The 22,109-nt window shown below is 39.2% G+C and overlaps 1 protein-coding gene across 9 annotated transcripts in view; it reads right to left on the bottom strand.

Annotated features, from left to right (window-relative positions):
• Nucleotides 1-22,109, bottom strand: part of SFMBT2 (Scm like with four mbt domains 2) — a 265,533-nt gene that overhangs the window by 82,201 nt on the left and 161,223 nt on the right. For all 9 annotated transcript variants that reach the window (XM_023548945.2, XM_023548940.2, XM_023548942.2 and 6 more), the window contains 2 exons: nt 5,146-5,247; nt 896-1,043 (listed from right to left, as the gene is read on the bottom strand). In XM_023548945.2, the coding sequence (XP_023404713.1) occupies nt 896-1,043; nt 5,146-5,247 (250 nt within the window). The remainder of the gene's footprint in view (nt 1-895; nt 1,044-5,145; nt 5,248-22,109) is intronic.

Here is a 22,109-nt window from a genome sequence, read left to right on the forward strand (position 1 = left end):
ATTTTTCCCCATGTTTTAATGTTATAAACAGTGCTTCAGAAAACAAAATCTTACATACATTGTTTACCTATACAGTATATCTTCAGGATAAATTTCCAGAAATGGAACTGCTGAATCAGTAGGTTAACACATCTATAACTTTAGTAAATACTGCCAAACTTCCTTCGTATAGGTTGTCTGAACTCTCACCAGCAAAGTATGCAAATCCTTGTTCCTACTTACTCTCATCTAAACAGACTCTTCCTTTTTTATTTCCTTTTGGATTCCAAGCCCATCTGAGAAGTAAGTGGCACCTCAAACCTCTGTATTATCTGAGGTTGTCTGCTAAAATCTACTCTCCCATAAGTTGCTTCCTCCCCTGAATACGCCTTAGATCTGTAAGTGACAACAAACCACACTACTTAATTACAAGCACAGTACTTAATAATAATGGGTCCTTGGCTCCCAACTTAAATTTACTTTAATACATCCTGGCTCCTGATTCAATTATTTTAATGTATTATAGCATCACATCATTGGATACCTGAGATCAATTTGGACCCTGGGGAAAATCTGACTTAGAAATTATAAGAAATGCATCGTTAGCATTTTGTTGCATTTTCAAAGCCATTTCTCAGACATTTTCAAGTTTTTGACCTCAACCACTTAGCAATACTGCACCCTCCACGTAATAACTGATTGGGAAACTGAGGTTTACAGAAGTTGACTGAGAAGCCCAGGTGATGGAGCTGTAACTGACTTCTGCGTCAAGCTAGCTACAAAGCGAGCTATTTTTTCACTACACCTACATGGTTCACAACATGAACTACTCCAGATTAACAAAAGCATTACTTTAATGACAGTAAGACACCCTCATAAGATACCCAAACCCCATAAAATTTCACAGAATACTAACCTTTGGGAGGTAAGAGATTGACTCCATTTTTAAGGCACCATTGTACTGGTAAAATCCCCAAAGAATCCATATGGCACAGCATTGAGCGTTTACTAGGTTCCGGTCTCAGATCGTCAATAGTCACTTGAAAAAAATGATTGTTAAAAACCTGAAAGAAAAAAAAAAAAATAGAGCCAAAGGTTAATTCCTTCAAATTATAAATAATGGTAACATGAAATACTGGCACAGCTTCCAAAGGCAATAAATGTATTTCATCAAAAATGATTTGAGTACAAACGGGTAGGTATGACAATGTATACTAAATTAATCCAACTGCTAAAAATTAAACTTGGACATTGTGATCACATTAATGAGAAAATAAATGAGTAACTAGAATATACAGAAGAGAGAGAATAAAAAAGCAAAGACTTAGAGGGAGAAACAAACAGCCATACCCCAAAAAACCAAACCCATTGCTGCGGAGTTGATTATGACTTATAGTGACCCTACAGGACAGAGTAGAATCACCCCATAGGACTTCCAAGGAGTGGCTGGTGGATTCGAAATGCTGACTTCTTGGTTAGCAGACATAACACTTAACTGCTGCACCACCCGGGCTCCACAGTGGGAAGAAAAACAAACTGATGAAGAGAGACAGAGAAACCTTAGCCTAGATGAAAACCACGATGGGCTCTGAAAGGTTAATCTGGAATACTGATTCCCACCGTCTACAACAGAACCAAACTCCTTATATCTTTCAAGACCCTCCAAGATTCAACCAAATCTTGGAGCGTAGCTGAATCTCATTTTTCTAGCCTTATCATGCAGCACTTCTCTCCAATTTAAATGCCCTAGAAAGACCCTGTCCTGAGCCCAACAGACAATCACTCACTATCCTCACTCAAGAGATCTTGCAGGCTAGAGTGTCCCAACTACATTTTTAGTCTATCAAAACAGCACACATTTTTCAAGATGCATCTCAAATGTCAATGCCACTGGAAAGTTTTCCCAATCCCTCTTATTAAAAGAAATGGCTCTCTGTTCCCTAAGTATTGCATCTTTATATTGAAAAATCCCATTCTTTTAGGGGGAGAGATAACATGTCTGTCACCCCCAGTAAAGCATAAGTTCTCTGAGGACAAAAAAAAAAACCCAAACCCATTGATGTCAATTTGACTCATAGCAACCCCATGTGTAGAACTGCTCTATAGGGTTTTCTTGGCTGTAATCTTTACAGAAACAGATTGTCGGCTTTTCTTCCATGGTGCCACTGGATGTGTTTGAACCACGCACCTTTAGGTTAGCTGTGAAGCACAAAACATTTGCACCACACAGGGACCATCTCTGAGGACAGGGTCCTCTTTTTATTTCATCGGTGTATCTCCACAATGCATAGAAAATGCTTTGTAAAGAGAAATTCAATAAATTACCACTGAATATAAGAAAAAACATCAGTGGAGAAACAGAAGTAAGGCATGCTGATGGGCAAAGCAGACAGCAAAGATCAGATCAATCCCGCCACTAAAAAAAGCATGATGGATTTAAAGAATCTAGTAGATAAAACCAGGCCAGAAAACAAAAAACACTTGCCCAACTCAACAGACATAAACCAGTTTTTGGAACCTTAATACTTCTACTAAACTATGATTACTGGCTCCATTCATTTACAAAATATTTCTTGGAGGCAATCTAGGGTAAGGCTAAGCAGGAGAGTAAACTTGACTTCTATTCTTCTCTATGTTAATTCCAGTAAATAGTTATAAACTGCTTGAGGTTTGCCTTTGAAATGAAACTTCAAGGAGCGAAGAGTCAAACATCATCCTCCCTATCTGGCCTTCCCTGACAACCCTAACTAATACAACATCCTCCCTCCCTCAACCCAACACTCCATTATCCCCTTCCCTGATGTGACATGCTATATTTATTTGCTAATTAATTGTTTACTACTGTCTGGTTTCTCCCATCAGTTATGAGCTCCAAAAGAGCAGGGTCTTCTGTCTGCTATGCTCCCATTGTCTAGAATAGTGCCTAGCACACAATGAATACTCAGTAAATATTTGTTATAGTCAAGTGATCTAGATTCTCACGCATACATACACACTCACAAACACATATATACATTAAAAAACATATAGTTTTATAGACTACTGGCAGAATCTCTCAGTGCCACTGAACCATATAATGATGGACACTAAGGAATCTCCACGCTTATTAAAATGCATGTTCGTATGTGCATACTTTAGAGGAAAAGGTTAATAAATTTCATCAAATCTATCCAGGTTCATGTTCCCAAATGGTTCACAACCACTGCCTTAAAGTCATCTGGTCTAGAACCCAGAGGTCTCAATACTGAAGCCCAGGGCGGTTAACTGACTTTCCCAAGACCACGCAGCTCAGAGCAGGCAGGAAAGAAACAGAACTCAGGCCATCTAAGTCCAGAATCTTTCCCTTTAAACTATACAGTATATTTCACATACATAGATGATACTGCTGTCGCCACCATCATCACCACCATTATCATCTGTTAATCTCTCAGGCTGTTTTTAAACACCCAAAACATAATCCTGCTACACTGAAAAAGGTTGGTCATTTAATACTGGGTCTACTACATGCTTGACTGTATTCTTTCCGTTTGCTTTAATGCTATTTATTTATTTCTTCAACAGCTGTCTCATGGAGAGAAGGAAAAAAATGAAATTTTCATTATGAAGAGTAATACCATCACAGTTTGTTACACCCTCCAGCACAATATTCTAAAACATTTCCCAGTGTTATTTTCTCTATTAACAACGTTCTGATACCTCATTATATGAAGATGAGTCTTGAACCTGGGGAGATACCTACCGAAGCTCTAAGAGACAGAAGTATACATGACAGGCCTTGCATTGTGCAACATGTGGTTGATAAAACAAGAAGGAACGATACACATGAAACAGAATGACTGAAGTATTTTATCTTGGGTATAAAGTGTAAGAAAAATAAAATGAAAAGGAAGGCTAAAAGTCAGTGAACACCCACTCCCCTCCCCCCAAAAAGAGATCTATTTAAAGAAAAAATTATTTACTGTGAACACCAAACAGCTGGCACTGAAAGTCTATCCAACTAGATAGAGGTATTTGGGCTTGAAACTGATTATAATTAATATGTCACATTCTAACTTCATTAATAAGCCCAGTCTCCTTTAGAAAAGAAATTAGAATTAACTTTTGAGCCTCTAATTAAGTCCCCCACTGAAATGGGCAAAAAAGCCATTAACCAAAACACACATTGGCTAAGAATGCTAGTTGGTTGGTTTTCCCCACCAATGATAAGAGAAAAGGTAGAAACACACATTTAGATGTAACCATACATGCCTTCATCCAGATTCCTTCTATGGGGAAGGCAAATTATTATCTTAAAGAGTGCCAGGTCATAATAAAAATACCTTTACATGAAAAAGTGATTTCATTTAAAATCTGCAAGTCTTAGAAGCCTGACTTTTCCTTTAGTCACTAGAAACAGATGAGAAAAAGGAAGCAGATATACTGACACATTAGAGTTGGGAATTTACTTTCCACCATTGTCAGGTTATTTTCAAACATAAATAGATCATACAAGCCACTATCAGTGCAGGAAAAGCAGGTTACTATTATAATGACTACAATAGGCAACTCATAAGTAGTTTGTTTTAATGAGGAGAGGAACAAACTGCAGTTTTAAAGTGATTAATGTGTGTGACTATGGCTAATAAAAGGAGCCCTAGGTGTTTTTTTTTTTTTTTTTTTTTTTTTTTTTTTTTTCTAGGTGTAGCAATGGTTAAGCACTTGGCTGTTATGCTCTAAAGGTCGGCATTACTAATCCACCAGCAGCATCAAGCGAGAAAAGACTCAGAGATCTGCTCCCGTAAATGTTGTTGTTGTGTGTCATCCGGTAGATTCTTACTCAGAGCAACCTGATAGAACAGAGGAGAACTGCCCCAGAAGGTTTTCAAGGTTGTAATCTTCAAAGAAGCAGACTGCCGCATCTTTCTCCCAGTGAGCGGCTGGGGGTTTGAACCACAGACCTTTCAGTTAGCAGCAGAGTGCTTAACTGCTTTGCCACCAGGGCTCCTTCATTCTATGCTACCAGTGATAAAAAGAGAGCTTAAAATAGTGCTGCACTGGAGAAAAGGCAATCTTCTTTCCATTTACTTGGTGTTGCTGCATATCTGTATATTTCATTTGGCTTTGAACTGAATGACTTATCTGATCCACTCTGGAGGCTGAGGTGAGGAGAAAGGGAGGAAAACCCACCTTAGTCACTGATGCAGGACAGATATGAAAGGGCTCACTCATATTCACTGTTTCTAGCTTCATACCAACTGTGAAGAAATGGCTTCGCAAATCTGCGTGATCCTGCGGGGGAAAAGAAAAATATTGAAGGCTATGGCACTGTAAATTAACTCGGAAACTGACTGGATGATATCATTGAACATTTTAGTGGGCAACAACCGAAATCTGATTGAAATAATTAACCCTCCCATTTCAAATTTCTAATTATTGCAAGATACTGAGGACTTAATTATTTTCTGCAGGCTAAATTGCTTTTCCAAGGGAGAGGAAACAAGCCTTTGTAGTCACTCTTAAATTTACACTAAGCAAAAAAATTCACATTACACTGCTTTGATCTTCTAGGTGCTATCAACTGAAGCACAGCAGAGTAATAGAGGTAATCAGTCATCTTAAACACAGCAGGAGTAGCTTCAGAAAACGTGGCCTCTTGCTACTGGACTTACTTCATGGGGTTTCAGTTACTACCTTGTAGGTGATACAGTTTGTCCCTGTTTTCTTGTGTTTCAGGGCATACGGCTTACCAATTAGGTGGTGAGCTCACGAACTTGGAGATGTCCGGACATAAGCTTCCAAAACAGCTCTGCAAACAATCCAAACCTGACCCCTACTCAATAAAGATGAGCAACACCCCCTGTTTAATAGTTGTCTGGCAGTTTTATAACCCACTCACAGCAACCTTATGTGTGAGAGATGGGGCTTGCCTCCCTTCTCAAGAAAACAAATTTCAATATACACTTCAGCTATACAGCAATAGAGGTTGGCTGGACTCTGGATACCAAATTTATCTTGCTGAGACGGAGGTCACCTCATAACTCACAGTCTGTATAAATAGTAGTGGATAAATAAATGTATTTGCGGCCTGCCCCTGAGGAAGTTAATAGCTGCAAATAAATTCTGCTATTTCCAAGTACATCAACTGGGTGTGAAGCACAAAATATCTAGAGATCTATCACTTTCTTTTATCTGCAAGTCTAAAGTGGTTTTCTAATTAATTCAGCATTGCCATCCTACTTCTAACTCTGAGGATCGTACACAGCCCAACTGAACAGTGCCTGCTCCCCCTGCAAAAGCTGGTCAATACAGTCAGCATCCACCACTGGACCAGAGAAGGGCAACTGCTTATAAAACAATTCAGCACTCCATTGCTTTAGCAACAAAGGTACAGACTATAAATGCCTACAGAATCACAAGGACCCTTTCGTTTTTCATTTCCCCACAGCAGTTTATAATGGTCTCTGCACTCAATAGATGTGCAATAAATGATAGACCTGGCTGAAGCAAATGAGGCCACATTCAGGGAGGGTGGATAATCAGAATGAGAAGGTATGTGGTCAGGGTACAATAACTTCTATGACAAAAACTAATCGAAAGAACTGGCCCATTCTAAGTCTTTATAAATTCTGTACGAGTTTATAATAAACATTTTATAAAAATTTTATGCATAAGGAAAAGCCTAAGGAAATACCTTGGACAAGGGTGACGAGTTTCATTTTTTAATTCCCATTGAAAATAGTATTTATAGAGGTAGCTGGGAAGGATGAGTTGAAAAAGAAAAGTACACAGAGTTACTGCATTATTAACACACACCAGCCATAATGCCAAGAAAACATTTCCAGTGCATTCCAGCAGAGCCATAAAGCACGAGTGTTAAGACTTAAGAACTAAACAGAAAATGACTAATTGACACCTGAATTAAAAGATTAAAAGTTAATGTCCCTGTCAGACACCAATGTCTCCAGTATCTCACCATGAATGGGAATTGAGTCACATTAGTGGATTTTGCACATAAATATTTTTCCCTTTTAAGCACAAAACCCTTTAACCTTTTGAAAAGAGGAATTATTCTAAAATTATAATATGCTTTCCCTACTTTGCCTGAATATACTTGACAAATTGAAGCAGTCATTATTACATTGTTTTACAATATACAAATACCCTCAGGTACTAACAGCACACTTGTTCCTATAATAAATGGACCCAGACACAGGTAATATCATATTTTAACAGGTCTTCTGCTTTCCTCTCTGCCATCAGCTGTCCTTCCTTTTGCAGCATTCCCTCACTTCTATCCACAGTTATAGGGCTAAAACATTCTTGATTTTGGTCCACCAGTAACAGGAAACATGTCGACACCCCTTGGCTGCTTTTACCACCAGGGTTCTTGGAATTGTCGTCTCTCACCTATTCTTCTGTTTGCTTCTCCTTTGAGTTTTCACTGTAGGAAAACTGCAGGCTGGATTTTTGCCACACCTGCTGTCTTTAATTCCCTCTTGATCCCACGTACTTGGTCTAATCTGCTCTCTGAGTTGTCGTTGTTAGGTGCGGATGAGTTGATTCTGACTCACAGTGACCCTGTGTACAACACAAAGTGAAACAATGCCCGCTCCTGCGTCATCCTCAAAATAATTGCTATGTTTGAACCCGCTGATGCAGTCACTGTGTCAATCCATCTTGTCAAGGGTCTTCCTCTTTTTCGCTGATCCTCTACCTTACCAAGCATGATGTCCTTCTCCAGGGACCGGTCCATCCTGACAACACGTTTAAAATACGTGAGATGAAATCCTGTCATTCTCACTTCTAAGGAGCACTCCGACTCTCTGATTGTACTTCTTCCAAGACAGAATTGTTCTGGCAGTCCACTGTATATTTGATATTCTCTGCCAACACCATAATTCAAAGGCATCAATTCTTCTTCGGTCTTTCTTATTCATTGTCCAGCTTTCACATGCATATGAGGAGACTGAAAATATCAAGGCTTGGGTCAGGCGCTCTCTGAGTAGAGTCAGTGACTTTCTAAGTACATTTGACCTGTGATCTCCAGGCCCATTTTAAATTCCAGGTTCTCAGTTTACTGACCACTGACTTGCAAGTCTTTAGCCAAGTTCACACTCATCCTATATCCTAGGTTCCAAGTCCCACCTGAAAGGCTCTCAGTCACAGCCCCCTTGCTCTGTTGGAGCCTCCCTGTGGCATCCAGGAACGCTGCACTAACAGTTGTCCTTTCATTGCTGCCTGATTTTATTCACAGTTGTCTAGTGAATAATGGCTGCCTCTCCTTAGAAATGAAGCATAAAAGCTTAGGACAGCAATTTGCTCCTCAGATAACCTTCTCATTTCAGGGTTGAGTACTGTATTATAGAGCTTATTGTTAATGATTTTAAGTGTATTCTGCTTTGGCTGACTGCATCAAACCACATTTCTAGGTTAAAAGGGGATCAGATCACTTCATGTATGTATTACGTCTTCTTTTTCTTCTTTCCTGGAGGGTCTGTGTGCTCTTATGTCAATCACTGAACTTCTGAGCAGGTCTCCCTGCTCACCCATAAAATAACCATACACATCAAAATCATAAATGGCCATGTGTGGGACAAAAATATAAACAGCAAGACATTAAAATAGTTTTAAACTATTTAAACTTATCATTATCCCAAAGGTTTAGAAACAAGTGTTCCCTTTGCCAGTCATGTCTCAGATTTCCTACATCTTAAATTACTTCCACTAGGTTTCAGTAGCAAATGCACAAACTTCTTACTTGTGGAAATGCATCTGTTTTTGTTTCAAGCTACGCAAAACCCTTTAGCCCTCTTGTTTAATATACTGAAGAAAAAAAGCTAGACATTTTGAGAAGTAGCTGTATCCACACTCAAGCATTCATATTCTGGTCTCAAATATTCACATATATCTACAAAATCCTATTAAATGTGAACTCCAGATTTCAGAAATGAATCTGGAAACTATAAAGCACATTTCTGTATCCTCAAGCTCTAACTTCCACTTTCTTACAGTCACTTTTGACTAACATGAAAAAAAAAATCCTTCTATGACTCTGTAGAAATCTCACTGGTTTCAAAGTAAGTCAATGTAACAGAAATTCAAAAGATTCAGATGCAAAGATGTGTAACGATTATAGTTTGACTAAATCTGCTACTCATGTTTATGATACTCATGAATGATGATGTCAGAACTTTTTACTACAAGAGGCAGGATAGTATTTTCTAAAGTGGTTTGCTGTGGAAACCTCTGGCCACTGGAGAACTCTAAAAAAACATGACAGGTAACCATGTTGTATGTACAAAACTTTCTAGGGAACACCAAACTCTCTCATTTAGTGCCATGTGGTTCACCCAAGAAAAGCCACAATGAATATTTATTGCATTAAGCTGAAGGAATGGGAAAAGCTAGATAATTTCTTGACATCCATTCCAATACCATGTTTTATCATTTATCCAATAAGCATTCATTAGGAATCACCAAGGTACCACACCAGGCTACTAGATGTTGCATGGAATAGACAAAAACCTACGTAGAAGGAAGAAGGGAAAGACAAACATGGAATAGTTACAAGAGATCCATGCTTAGAAGAAATTTCAGAATGATTTTTGGTGTTTTTTTTTTTTGCTTCCAGCATATGAAAATTAAAGATCACTATGGTGGAGCCTTGCTAGTACAGTGGTTAAGCACTCAGCTGCTAATCGGAAGGTCAGCAGTTTGAGCCCACCAGTTGCTCCGTAGGAGAACGATGTGGCAGTCTGCTTCCATAAAGATTTATGGCCTTGGAAACCCTACGGGGCAGTTCTACTCTGTCCTATAGGGTCACTGTGAGTCAGAATCAAATTGAAGGCAATGGGTTTGTTTTGGGTTTTTTTTTTTTTTTAAATGGTGATGGTAGTCGAAGGATTTATAGAAATGAATCTTAATTTGGAATTTGAAAAGCATATGATCTAGACTTACGAGGAAAAAATTAAATTTAAGTAGTGAGACAGGGCTTTAAATACCCAATTGAGGCATCTGAGTCTGATCTAAAAGGCAAAGGAGACATTTGACACTTAAGGAATATAGTTCTTTTTGTTTTGTTTTTAAGATAGTTGAAGAATTCGGCATCAGAGAATTCCCAAATAAGTCAGTACACAGACTTTCTGAACTCTGTGTGTGTATACATATATATACACACACACCTATGCACATCCATATTAGTATATGCGAAAAGGTACAGATCTTTTCATTTAAAAACAAACTCAATCACCCCACACTATTTCATTTGAGCTGTTAATACAGTCACAGTACATGTATTCATTGACACAAACACCCAGCTAATCATTTTCAATGTTGAGGAGAAAGAGAGTCCCTGGAGATGATTCACAAAACCGATCATCTACTGAGAGAATGGAAAACTCACCACGGTTTGAAAGATACATTCTGGCCTTTGCAAACCTCTAGAGAGTTATTCACACCTCACAATTACTGGATCAAGAATGATGTTCCTGAAATCAGGAGGTATTGCTAAATTGTCAGTACATTTATTTACAAATATGCCTGCCACAGTCAAGAAATACCATTTATTTAATTTTACTGGAGTCCAGTTAAATTGCTTACAGAAAAACCACTTTCGTTTTACAAATGCTGGCAACGCCATTTCTATCTACATTCATCACTATACATTTTATTTTTGCCCTAAAGTAGTTTTACGTTGATCAAAAGTAAAACGTCATTCATTTTATTGGAAGACTGTCTTCCCAGGCTACGGTAACATCTCTCTTCGGGGAAACTTATTTTCAGTTCAGTGACATTGTGAAAGAGATATATCAAAACTTCCTTCTCCATTCAGGTTTCATCAGCTTTATTCTCTCCAGAACCTAAGTAGGTCTCACCCTCTCCTACTAAAATACAGTGACTCTCCACTGAGAACAAGTTGGTTAGGAATGTAATATCGAGTAAACAGAAATAATAACTACTGACACATTTTAGGAGCCCTGGCAGTGCAGTGGTTAAGTGCCTGGCTGCTAACAAAAAGGTTGGCCGTTTGAACCTACCAGCCACTCTATGGGAGAATGGCGTGGCAGTCTGTTTCCATGAAGATTTACAGCCTTGGAATCCCTAGGGGGTAGTTTCTGTTCTATAGGGTCACTATGAGTCAAAATTGACTCGATGGCAAAGGGTTTTTGGTTTGTACTAACGTATTTTAAATACTTATAATCGCTTTCCATGTATTATATTATTTTCTCCTCACAACCGCCTACGGAGTGGTATCCGTGTTACAGTAAGGAAAGACAAAGAGGTTAAGTTAACTAAGCAACAACAAAGAGCTCATAAGAGGGGAAATGGGATTCAAACCCAAACAGCCTGACTTGGACGCCAACATCTGTCAGATTAGATAAACAGACTGGGAAGCAAAGAAGACCACCAAAAAGGAACTTTTATTTTTGATCCCTAGTTAGTGAAAAACAAACAAAACCCCACAATCTATATGTTCGTAAATTTTATTTCAAAGATAGACAGTGCCAAGTTAAAAAAAATGTTAGCTACTAATACTGGTCCTTTATTTATAACCTCCAATTTTTACAGTTAATTCATAACAGTTTTTAGTGGCTTATGAAAAAAGTGTGTCAGAGAGAATTCAGATGTTAAATCATTATCCCCAAAATATGTATATATACACTTGATCACAGCCTTCATCAATAACTCATAAATATTTTCACCACTTTCAGGTATTCTTAAACAATAAAGATTTAAGAAATGTGTTTTTGGGTACAGCAAAGTACCTATGATGCTTCATAAGTGATCCTTCATCAACACCTATTACCTCACAATATTACCAGTGGTGACCAAGACAGGTTAGTCTGATGCGGCTAGCTGCAAAATTCACACCAATTTCAATCTATCACTGGTATTTTATATACTATGTGTTAAGCAGGGATAACGGTGGTTCAGTGGTAGAATTTTCTCCTTCCATGCAGCAGACCCGTGTTTGATCTAGCCAATGCAGCCACCACTTGCTCATCTGCTGTGTATTGCTATGATGCAGAGACGAGTCAGAAAGGCCTGGCTATCTAGTCCCCAAAATCAGTCAATTAAACATCAACGAAAACTCTATGGATCACAATGAACCATTCCACAACGGATTGTGGGAATGGCATAGGACCTGACAGTGTGTTCCACTGTCCATGGGGTCGCCGTAAGTCAGCGGCCAACTACGTGGCAGCTAACAACAACAACATGTGCTAAGCACTAATTACACTGAATGAAGGGAAAAGTAGATGATATGGCTCCTGACATTGAGAAGCTCTCGATTTAGTTAGAAAATAACTGAGGAGTGATAAATATGGAATATTACACTGGAAAAATAAGTATGAACAACCCATAATATATTTGGTTGTTGTGGCATTACACTTCTAGCTTGTCACATTTTTTTTCACCTAAGAAATAGAGAAATAGAGATGATTAGCCAACCTCGAGGCATTTCCCTGGGTGTACTAACTAAACACTAGTTTCCCACTGCTTTAAACATTTAGCTTCTGATGACGTCTTTGCCTTTGAAGTCTTTGCCATTCCTGGACAAAGGCAGTCCATGGTTCTGGAAGAATCGAACATAGCTATTTAAGAAACACCACTGCCACAGAGCTGCTCAACAGTCGTCATCAGCAAGTAAACGCCAACACAAATTTTTCTGGCAGAGTAATAAAGCTTTGGGGTGACTACTAAAGTTCTTTATAAAATATACAAACTATTTTGAGTTTTAATTTATAAATGGAAATGAAGAGCATTACTAAATGAAAGTCAGAAGACAGAGAAAGAATATGTGATCGTTTTAGGTTCTATTCATCACCCATATGCCTACTCGAACTTAACTAATCTCTCTACATTTATTTTAAGGGCTTAAAGAACTGCAGGTTATGCTCTTATAATTCAGTATGTGGCTAACACAGACTCCCCAAATGGGTTAAGCTTCTCCCTGTCCCTGCTTCATTCAATAAATACATCTCACGCGATATAAAAATATGAAGAATGTGACTCAGGGGAGAACGAGATCAAACTAACTAACACAACAAAATTAAAATGTACTTGGTGAAAATTTTAATGTAAGAAAAGCTGTAAATATTCATTCCCCTGTGCAGAAAACAAATTCTTAACCTGAGGGCCACAATCAAATGCTACCAGCAGTGGTAATCTGAGTGTCTGGCTTTAATTCTTTGGTTCTCCCTTTTAGCTTATGTTGATACAAAATAAAATGGACAAAAAATAGATAAGGATCCCCTCCAAAGTCTTTTTAAGTATCAAAATCTTCTAGTGTTTCAGACTTACGCAAACTACTGCACACTGTAATTTTTCAGTTTCAATACGCCAGTTTTTTGGTCTACAGGGGATTCAAACATTGCATACGCTTCTTTTCAAGGCCTCAATTAATTTGCATAATTTCTAAGAATAGGCTTCAGTGAAGTCAAAGGAAGGTTTTAATTAGTATTACATTCAAATTGATACATAATGAACTATGCTTTAATTCCTTTATTCATATCAGCATGACATGTCATGTTAAAGAAAAGATCCAGTACAATTTACCACATTGTTCCTCTTTTTGTTTCACCAATGACTTGGTGCTTATATGTTCATTAGAAAATTACTCTCCGAATAACAGTTCCATCTAAAAATGGCCATTAGGGTGCCGGAATTTATTAAATCAATAGTATTATTACGTTTCAATTCCATTGAACTCAATTAAATTTAGACAATGAAACATTTACAACGAAATGCAATAAAAATCTATAAGCTGAACACAACCATTTCCATTTTCTAGTTATATCTGTAAACTGCAATTTTATTTATCAGTTGGGCATTAAATACAGTTAAAAAATAACAATGAGAAAATGTACTACTATATCTTCAACTTGAACCACAAGATTTACAACGGACAATTGCAGTGGGACTCTTTCACAGTAAGTCCAAAAACTGGTATACTAGGTTGTTAAAATAAGACAAAATAGTGGCGATGAAAATGTTTTTATTGTTTAGCATTTAACACCTGAAATGCACCTTCAAGTGGCAAGAAATTCAATTTCACGGCACCACTAAGAAAAAAAAGCTCATTTTGTGTTGGCTTGTGTGCAGGTAAACTGATTACACTGTCTTTCCCCACGCTTAGTTAATTCTCTTCCAATAAGCTACAGTATTGCTTCATGTTTCCACAGCAACGCTCTATGCAGTCTCAGCGCTGTGGGCTGAAAAAGAGCATGGCAGCAGCTCTGAGGGTCAGCTTCCCTCCCTGCTTCACACGCCACTGACAGCATGTGGGTGACGAAATTGTTGGGTGCCTGTTCTGCTGAGAGCCCTAAGATGCAACTAAGCTGTTGTCATGGAAATGTGACCAACTGCCCTGAACTGTGCTGCCTCCACTCAGTCCTTATGTGGATACCACCCTTCAGAGAAAGAATTAAAAGTCGATAACGAGCCATGTTTCTAAGAAAACCAAAATTCTCCACAAAGCACAGTGACTTTTTGTTCTGACCTTTCCAGACACTGTCACAGCAGCTACGGAAACACAAGGGAGCTGCCTATCTTCTGCCACAGGTGGGGGCAGATCCCAAATTGGGCAGTGCCCAACTGCCAGGCAGCATGGAGCACAGACTGAACAGCAGCTCCAGTCTCAAGAGCCTCCTTCAAATCACAGCTTCCTTCAACTTCAGATTCAGCCTGTGTCCAGGTCAGAACAGTATTCTGAAAGTGTTCATTCTCTGGACCAGGGTTTTTCAACCTCTGCGCAACTGGCCACTATTGGGATCAGAGAATTCTTTGTGGTAGGAGGTGTCCTGTGCATTGCAGGGTGTTTAGCTGAATCTCTGGCCTCCGCCCACTAGATGCCAGTAGCACTCCCCACTTGTGACTACCAAAATATCTCCAGACATTGCCAAATTCACCCCCAGTTGAGGACTACTGCTCTAGATACAGTTGAGAGAATTCAGGTATAATTAATGAGACACCTGAATTTGACGAGCTTATGCAAAAGTCACTTGATTCTTTTTGTCTCTGTCTCCAGCATTGAGTCACCCTGGAAGCTCTTCAATCCCCATGCTTCGATTAGCCATGCAGACCATCTCTTTCTGTTCTGACTCCATCTCAACAATACCTGAAGATCTGCGCTTGGCATGTGCCAGTCTACACTGCAGGTTCCACTGCCATCACTCTGAATGCAAAGTGTATAAAATTAAAAGATGCTGTTATAGGGCAAACAGTTAAGTGCTTGACTACTAACCCAAGGTTGGCAGTTAGAACTCCAGAGACATCTCAGAAGAAAGGCTTGGCAATCTGCTTTTCAAAGATCACAGCCTTGAAAACCCTCTGGAATCCAGCTCTACTCTGCACACATGGGGTCACCATGAGTCAGAATTGAGTCACTGCCAAATGGTTTTTGTTACTGTTGTTTTTCTGAATGAAGGGAATTACCACAAACACACCATAATGGTGATCACAAGACAATGTTGTACTTGTAACAGTTATTTTATACAAAATTATTTTGTAAGTTATTTTATGTAAATATAATTAATAGGAAGATGAGGTAGGCTCAAGTGCTTGTTAACCCACTTGTCTACCAATGTGACAGCAACAGACTCTTAATTTGTAAGGAGTACAAATTTCAAACCCAGAGACAATTATAACCCGTCAACTGGCTGGTACTAGTACTAGATAAAAAGCTTGGAGCCCTGGTGGCACAGTGGTTAAGAGCTACAGCTGCTAACCAAAAGACTGGCAGTTTGAATCCACCAGCTGCTTCTTGGAAACCCTACAAGGCAGTTCTACTGCGTCCCATATTGCTAGGAGTCGGAATCCAGTCAAAGACAATGGGTTGAGTTTGGTTTGGTTTGGTATGCAAAGACCAGAAAACCCTACCCAAGAAATAAGTAAAGCACAAAAGGACAAATAAAAGATTTTACTAACACGAGGCACTTAAAATAGGCAAATGTATAGAGGTCAGAGTTTAACAGTGGCTATCAGGAATGGGATGGAAGGTAAAAGAGGGAAATCTTTGTCTATCTTACAGTAAGTTTTTATTTATGTGGATGGAAAATGTGGCAATGGGTATTGGTGATGGTTGTACAGCATGGTTGATAAAATTGGTTTCATGGAATTACACAAGTGACTAATGTTTTATGGACATTTTTTACAACAATTAAAAAAAAAATCCATGCTCAAACTGGGATAAACCGTAAGTAGATCCATTATCTGACATGACGAAGAGTTCAGAAGAAGGCTGGTTCAAGACTGGTTAACAGTAGTCAACAACATCATAGAGGTTCCAAGTTCTTTCCAACCTTCCTCTTCAATTGTTGGTGTTCAATAACTAAAAGCCATCATCAATAGTACTGCAACACTCTCCACTGCGGAAGGATAATTAGCACTCATGTGAATTATCCATGACCTTAAATTTGTTTTATCTTCCGTCCTTTTGTATGCTGTCCTAAGGGTCTGAAAAGGTTAATACATACTCCAAAGATGTTCCAAAGGTATGTAACATGGCACGTCAGGATTTATAACATATCAGCCCTGCCTTGCTCATTATCCCCTCACAGGTGCACCTGCAGCTGCTGAAAATCACTGGAAGCTTAGAAACAACTGAGATCCAGCAAGTAGACTAATTTCTACAAATGCACAAGTGAAATGACTAAATGTTCTGAATTTCTTTAAAGATTCGCATTGTATCTGTCACCAAAGAAAACATTCAAGCAGCTAACAGACACTTGAGGAAATGCTCGCGATCACTAGCCATTAGAGAAATGCAAATCAAAACCACAATGAGATACCATCTCACTCTGACATTACTGGTCAAATAAAAAAAAAAAAAAAAACAGAAAATAACGAATGTTGGAGAGGCTGAGGGGAGACTGAACTCTTATGCATTGCTGGTGGGAATACAAAATGGTACGACCATTTTGGAAAATGATATGGCGTGCCCTTAATAAGCTAGAAATAGAAATATGATATGATCCAGCAATCCCACACTCCTAGGAATATATCCTGGAGAAATAAGAGTGGTCACAAGAATAGACATATGCACACCATGTTCACTACAGCATTGATCACAATAGCAAAAAGATGGAAACAACCTAGATGCCCATCAACAGACGAATGGATAAACAAACTATGGTACCTACACACAATGGAGTACTACACAATGATAAAGAACAATGATGAATCTGTGAAACATCTCCTAACATGGATGGATCTGGAGAGCATTATGATGAGTGAAATAAATCAACCACAAAAGGACAAATATTATATGAGACCACTACTGTAAAAACTCATGAAAAGGTTTATACACAAAAAGAAACAATCTTTGAAGGTCACAAAGGAGCGGAGGGGTGGGGATGGAAAAACAGTAAATAGACAACAGATAAGTGGTAACTTTGGTGGAGGGTAAGACAGTACACAATACCGGGTAGGCCAGCACATCTTGTACAAGGCAAGGTCATGTAAACTCCACAGATACATCCAAACTCCCTGAGGGGCTGAATTACTGGGCTGAGGGCTGTGGGGACCATGGTCTCCGGGAACATCTAGCTCAAATGGCATAACATAGTTTATAAAAAAAATGTTGTACATTCTACTTTGGTGAGTAGTGTCTAGGGTCTTAAAAGCTTGTAAGCAGCCAGCTAAGATACTCCACTGGTCTGGAGCAAGGGAGAATGAAGAAAACTAAAGACACAAGGGAAAGATTAGTCCAAAGGACTAATGGACCACAACTACCACAGCCTCCACCAGACTGAGTCCGGAACAACTGGATGGTGCCCAGCTGCCACCACCGACTGCTCCGACAGGGGATCACCATGGAGAGTCCCTGACAGGCCTGGAGAAAAATGCCGAACAAAATTCTAACCCAGAAAAAACACCAGACTTACTGGCCTGACAGAGGCTGGAGAAACCCTAAAAGTATGGCTCCCAGACACCCTTTTAGCTCAGTAATGAAGTCGCTTCTGAGGTTCACCCTTCAGCCAAAGATTAGACAGGCCAACAAAACAAAACAAGCCTAAAGAGACACACCAGCCCAGGGGCAGGGACTAGAAGGCAGGAGGGGACAGGAAAGCTGGTAATAGGGAACCCAAGGTCAAGAAGGGAGAGTGTTGACATGTCATGGGGTTGTTAACCAATGTCACAAAATAATATGTGTACTGTTTAATGAGAAGCTAATTTGTTCTGTAAACCTTCATCTAAAGTACAAAAAGGAAAGAAAAAAAGATTGATGTTATGTACGCATAGATGTACATACACTTGTATTTGCTTTTAGCAGAATCAAGAAGCTAGGAAAAAAAAAATATTAACCCTGCTGGAACCCAGAAATCTTGCCGTGAACTAGTAGTGCCACATGTTAAATATTAAGGAGTTTTAAGTCAGGTTTCTACTGTTCTAAACTCATTTTTTTCTTTTACAGAACATTACATGTTTGTGTAGAAGTTTATCTGATTTGTTTATGTTGGTCCTTCTGGTATTTAAACCCATCTTTACATCAGTTTCCCCACCTAAGATACTGCTACTTGCAACTGCCTTTTCATGAAAGGTACTATGGAGACTGAAAGTACAACCCAACCTACAAAGGATGTGTGTATATTTTCAGGAGGAAAAACTGCCTCCATATAATTTTATTGTGGTTTATTTCAAATCATCCACAGAAGAAAGAATTATAATCAATTTTTGATTATCCTTATTAGTGCACGGTAGCATGGAAAACCTGAAAAACAAAAATATGGCCCAGCAATCACTCTGAAATGCCTCTTTTTATTAAACTAGAGATTTACGCCCCCCACATCCCATATACCATGCTATTATTATCTTGCCTTCACTGCATCTGCAGGAACTGGCAAGAGTCAAAATTATCGGTAGCAAACAGAAGTCATTTGGGAGCGATAACTCTCAGGGTAAAAAACCGAAAGTTGGCTATATTCTTAAATTCTTAATGTTTAGGATGAAAGCAAGTAGCTATCTAACAGACTGCAGGCAGCAGTGTCTGGGCCAGCATAATCAAGCAATTGTTAAGTGAACTCTTTATATCTGTGTTTTGCGATTTTTATAGCTACATTTATCGTTTGACCAAGTTGCCCTCTTTATTATGTCTCTGACAAGATTTTCTCCAATGCTCATAAAAACTAGATGGCCTCTCTGGTCCTTCTTTGGTTACGTACTTCATGAGCTTCAGTCCAAGAACCCAGAACACACAAAGGATAACCACAGCTCTACTTCTCACTGCGGTAAATAGCAAAGGATGGACATTAAATAAACTGAACTTCTCTGCGATTTATCATCCCAAAGGCTTGTTTAGCAAACCTCTTCAAGTCTTTAAAGACATGAGAACCAGAGAAGGAGGTAATGTCACACAAGCCTTGCAAAGATTATAATTTTAGGGCCACACACAAGAGGACCTTTCCCTTCTGCCAAGATGCATAGTAAGGAAAACACTGGTTAAGACAGCCTACTAGGGGCCACTGGGCAAATGTTGCTTGGTGTTATGGATTGAATTGTGTCCCCCAAAATATGTGTTGTAAATCCTAATCCCTATATCTGTGGTTATAATCCCATTTGGGAGTAGTTTTTTTTAAAAAGGCAGTAGTGGTGTGGGGTGTGTCTTAAATCAGTCTCTTCTGAGATGTAAAAGAGCAGATTAAGCAAGGAAGGAAGCAAGCAGAGATGAAGGAAGATAGATGCCATGCCACATGAAGGTCACCAAGGAATAGAAGCTGAAGAGACAGGGACCTTCCCCCAGGGGTAACAGAGAAAATGAGCCTTCCTCTGGAGCTTGTACTCTGAATTCACGCTTCCAGCCTATTAAACTGCGAGAAAATAAATTTCTATTTGTTAAAGCCACCAACTTGTGGTATTTCTGTTATAACACCAGGAGATAACTAAGACACTTGGGAACTCAGAATTTAAATCTACGACATTGAGAGGATCACAGAAGGGCAAGCCATCAGTCTGACGACACAATGTTCTACTGTCAAAGATAGCCTTTCTTTAAAAGAACCATTTGGATTTAACTTGAAGACAAGGCACTACCAACTATGTGTCACACAAACATTTACTGCTAAATTAATCAGAAAAACCAGCTGCTGTCAATTCCAACTCATGGCAACCCCATGAGTGTCAAAGCAGAGCTGTGCTCCACAGGATTTTCAATGGCTCATTTTTCTGATGTAGGTCACCAGGCCTTTCTTCAGAGGTGCTCTGGGGAGACTTGAACCTCCAACATTTTCATTAGCAGCCAAGCACATTAACCATCTGCACCACCCAGGGATTCCTTTGTTAAATTAGTTGCTGCCAGATACTCTGCCAGGTGAGACAGGGAATTTCATGTCAAAGAAATTAAGTTCTGTGTCTACTTAGGGGGCATAAAACAAATTCTGGGAGAATCTGAGTATCCCACCTGAAGGCCAAACTTAGCCATGATTTCTTAGTGTTGCTGTATTTCGTTGCTGAACAGGAGAAAAAGAAATCAGCCACCACAGAAACTGCAACATCACCATCTATCGTAACAGAACAGCTCACATCCTTTCTTACCCCTTTGGCTGCACCAGATGGAGTGAGAAAGAAAAGCTTTTTTCTCTTTGCCACACTTAATCTTCTCACTCTGGCCTTTAACCTCAGCCTCAGATACTAAAATGTAAAAGAGATTCCCTCCTAAGGGTTGAACCTACAATCACACTGGCAGGTACACAATTCAAAGCTAAAAAGAACTGAAGAAATAACAGAGTGAGAATCTGCAGAATACATGATGTGTTGCACGCACTGCCTGAACACTCTTAACAGAGAGCAAACACACGCGTGGAATGCCTTTTTATGGGCGGGGGGGCTGTGTCTGTGTCCAACAATTAATGGCCTTGTACAGCATTTTCTTTCATCAACTAGTCTTCACTCAGCTGCCCCTTCCCTTTGTTTATTAAACATTAACCTATGGGGAAAGCAAGATACAATGAAAAAAAGTATTACAGGCATAGCTTGAGACTGGATGAGACTAAATTTACTGCTTTGCCACTACTGAAAGTCCTTTATTTACAGATTTCAAGGGTTATCTTTTTACCTTATATCAGTTAAGCCTACCTACATAATTTGGGATTCATTAAGCAGCTACCTATGTCAAAGGTTGGAGCCCTGGTGGCGTAGTGGCTAAGAGCTTGGCTGCTAACCAAAAGGTCAACAGTTCAAATCTACCAGCCACTCCTTGGAAACCCTATGGGGCAGTTCTACTCTGTCCTATAGGGTCGCTATGAGTCAGAATCAACTTGACAGCAATGGGTTTAGGTTTTGGGGTTTTTTTTTTTTATGTCAAAGGCAACCAAAGCTGAGCTATGGGATGGACACCCAGAGACTGGGTATTTTATCTGGATACTTAGACTAGTTACACTTTTCATCTGCTGTGAGTTCTGATGAAGTAAAATCCTCAGGTTATCACGATCATGGATCCCTTTAACTGCCACTATAGCCACAGATATTAAGAAATGGTCAGGGAGGCAATAAAAGAATGGATTGCAGCTATAGTACAAGGTGCACAGGTCACACCAATAAAGCACAACTTCTCCGCAGCCTCAAATAAAACCAGAATAACCCAAAAGCATGGGGTAGTCATTGCCCATCTACATCTCATCTATTCACAGTGATAAAGCATCCCAGGAACATGAGTGTAGTTAGTGAAAGCAACATAATACAGTGGGAAAACAAGCTAACCAGAAAGTAGAAACCAGTCATTTAATGCCCGCTCTATCACTGAACTAGTGTTCTGTTGGGCGCATTCCTCAAGCTCATTCTTTCTCTATTTATCTATTTGTTTAATGAAGAAATAATATATAACAGCAGAGCACCAGGTATATCGGGTGAGCATCTGAAGGGATAATAAGGGACAGATGCTTTCAAATGCAAACACACAGAACACATGTGAAGCAGTGTTAAGGGCAGTCTGTGATCATGTTACGCAAGAAGCAAACATTTCAAGTTTATGAGCAATGGGATTTCATAAGACATGATACACACACACACACACACACACACACATATACATATATATTTTAAATGCTGAGATGTTTTCTTAATTTCATTTCACTCCTAACAGTCTTCTCGGTGTTCTCAACCAGTTCTTATTCTTAGCAAAGTTTCAACTGACCTGAGGTATTTTTAGTTGA

This window comes from Loxodonta africana, chromosome 4 (assembly GCF_030014295.1).
Source record: "Loxodonta africana isolate mLoxAfr1 chromosome 4, mLoxAfr1.hap2, whole genome shotgun sequence".
Taxonomy (NCBI): Eukaryota; Metazoa; Chordata; class Mammalia; order Proboscidea; family Elephantidae; genus Loxodonta; species Loxodonta africana.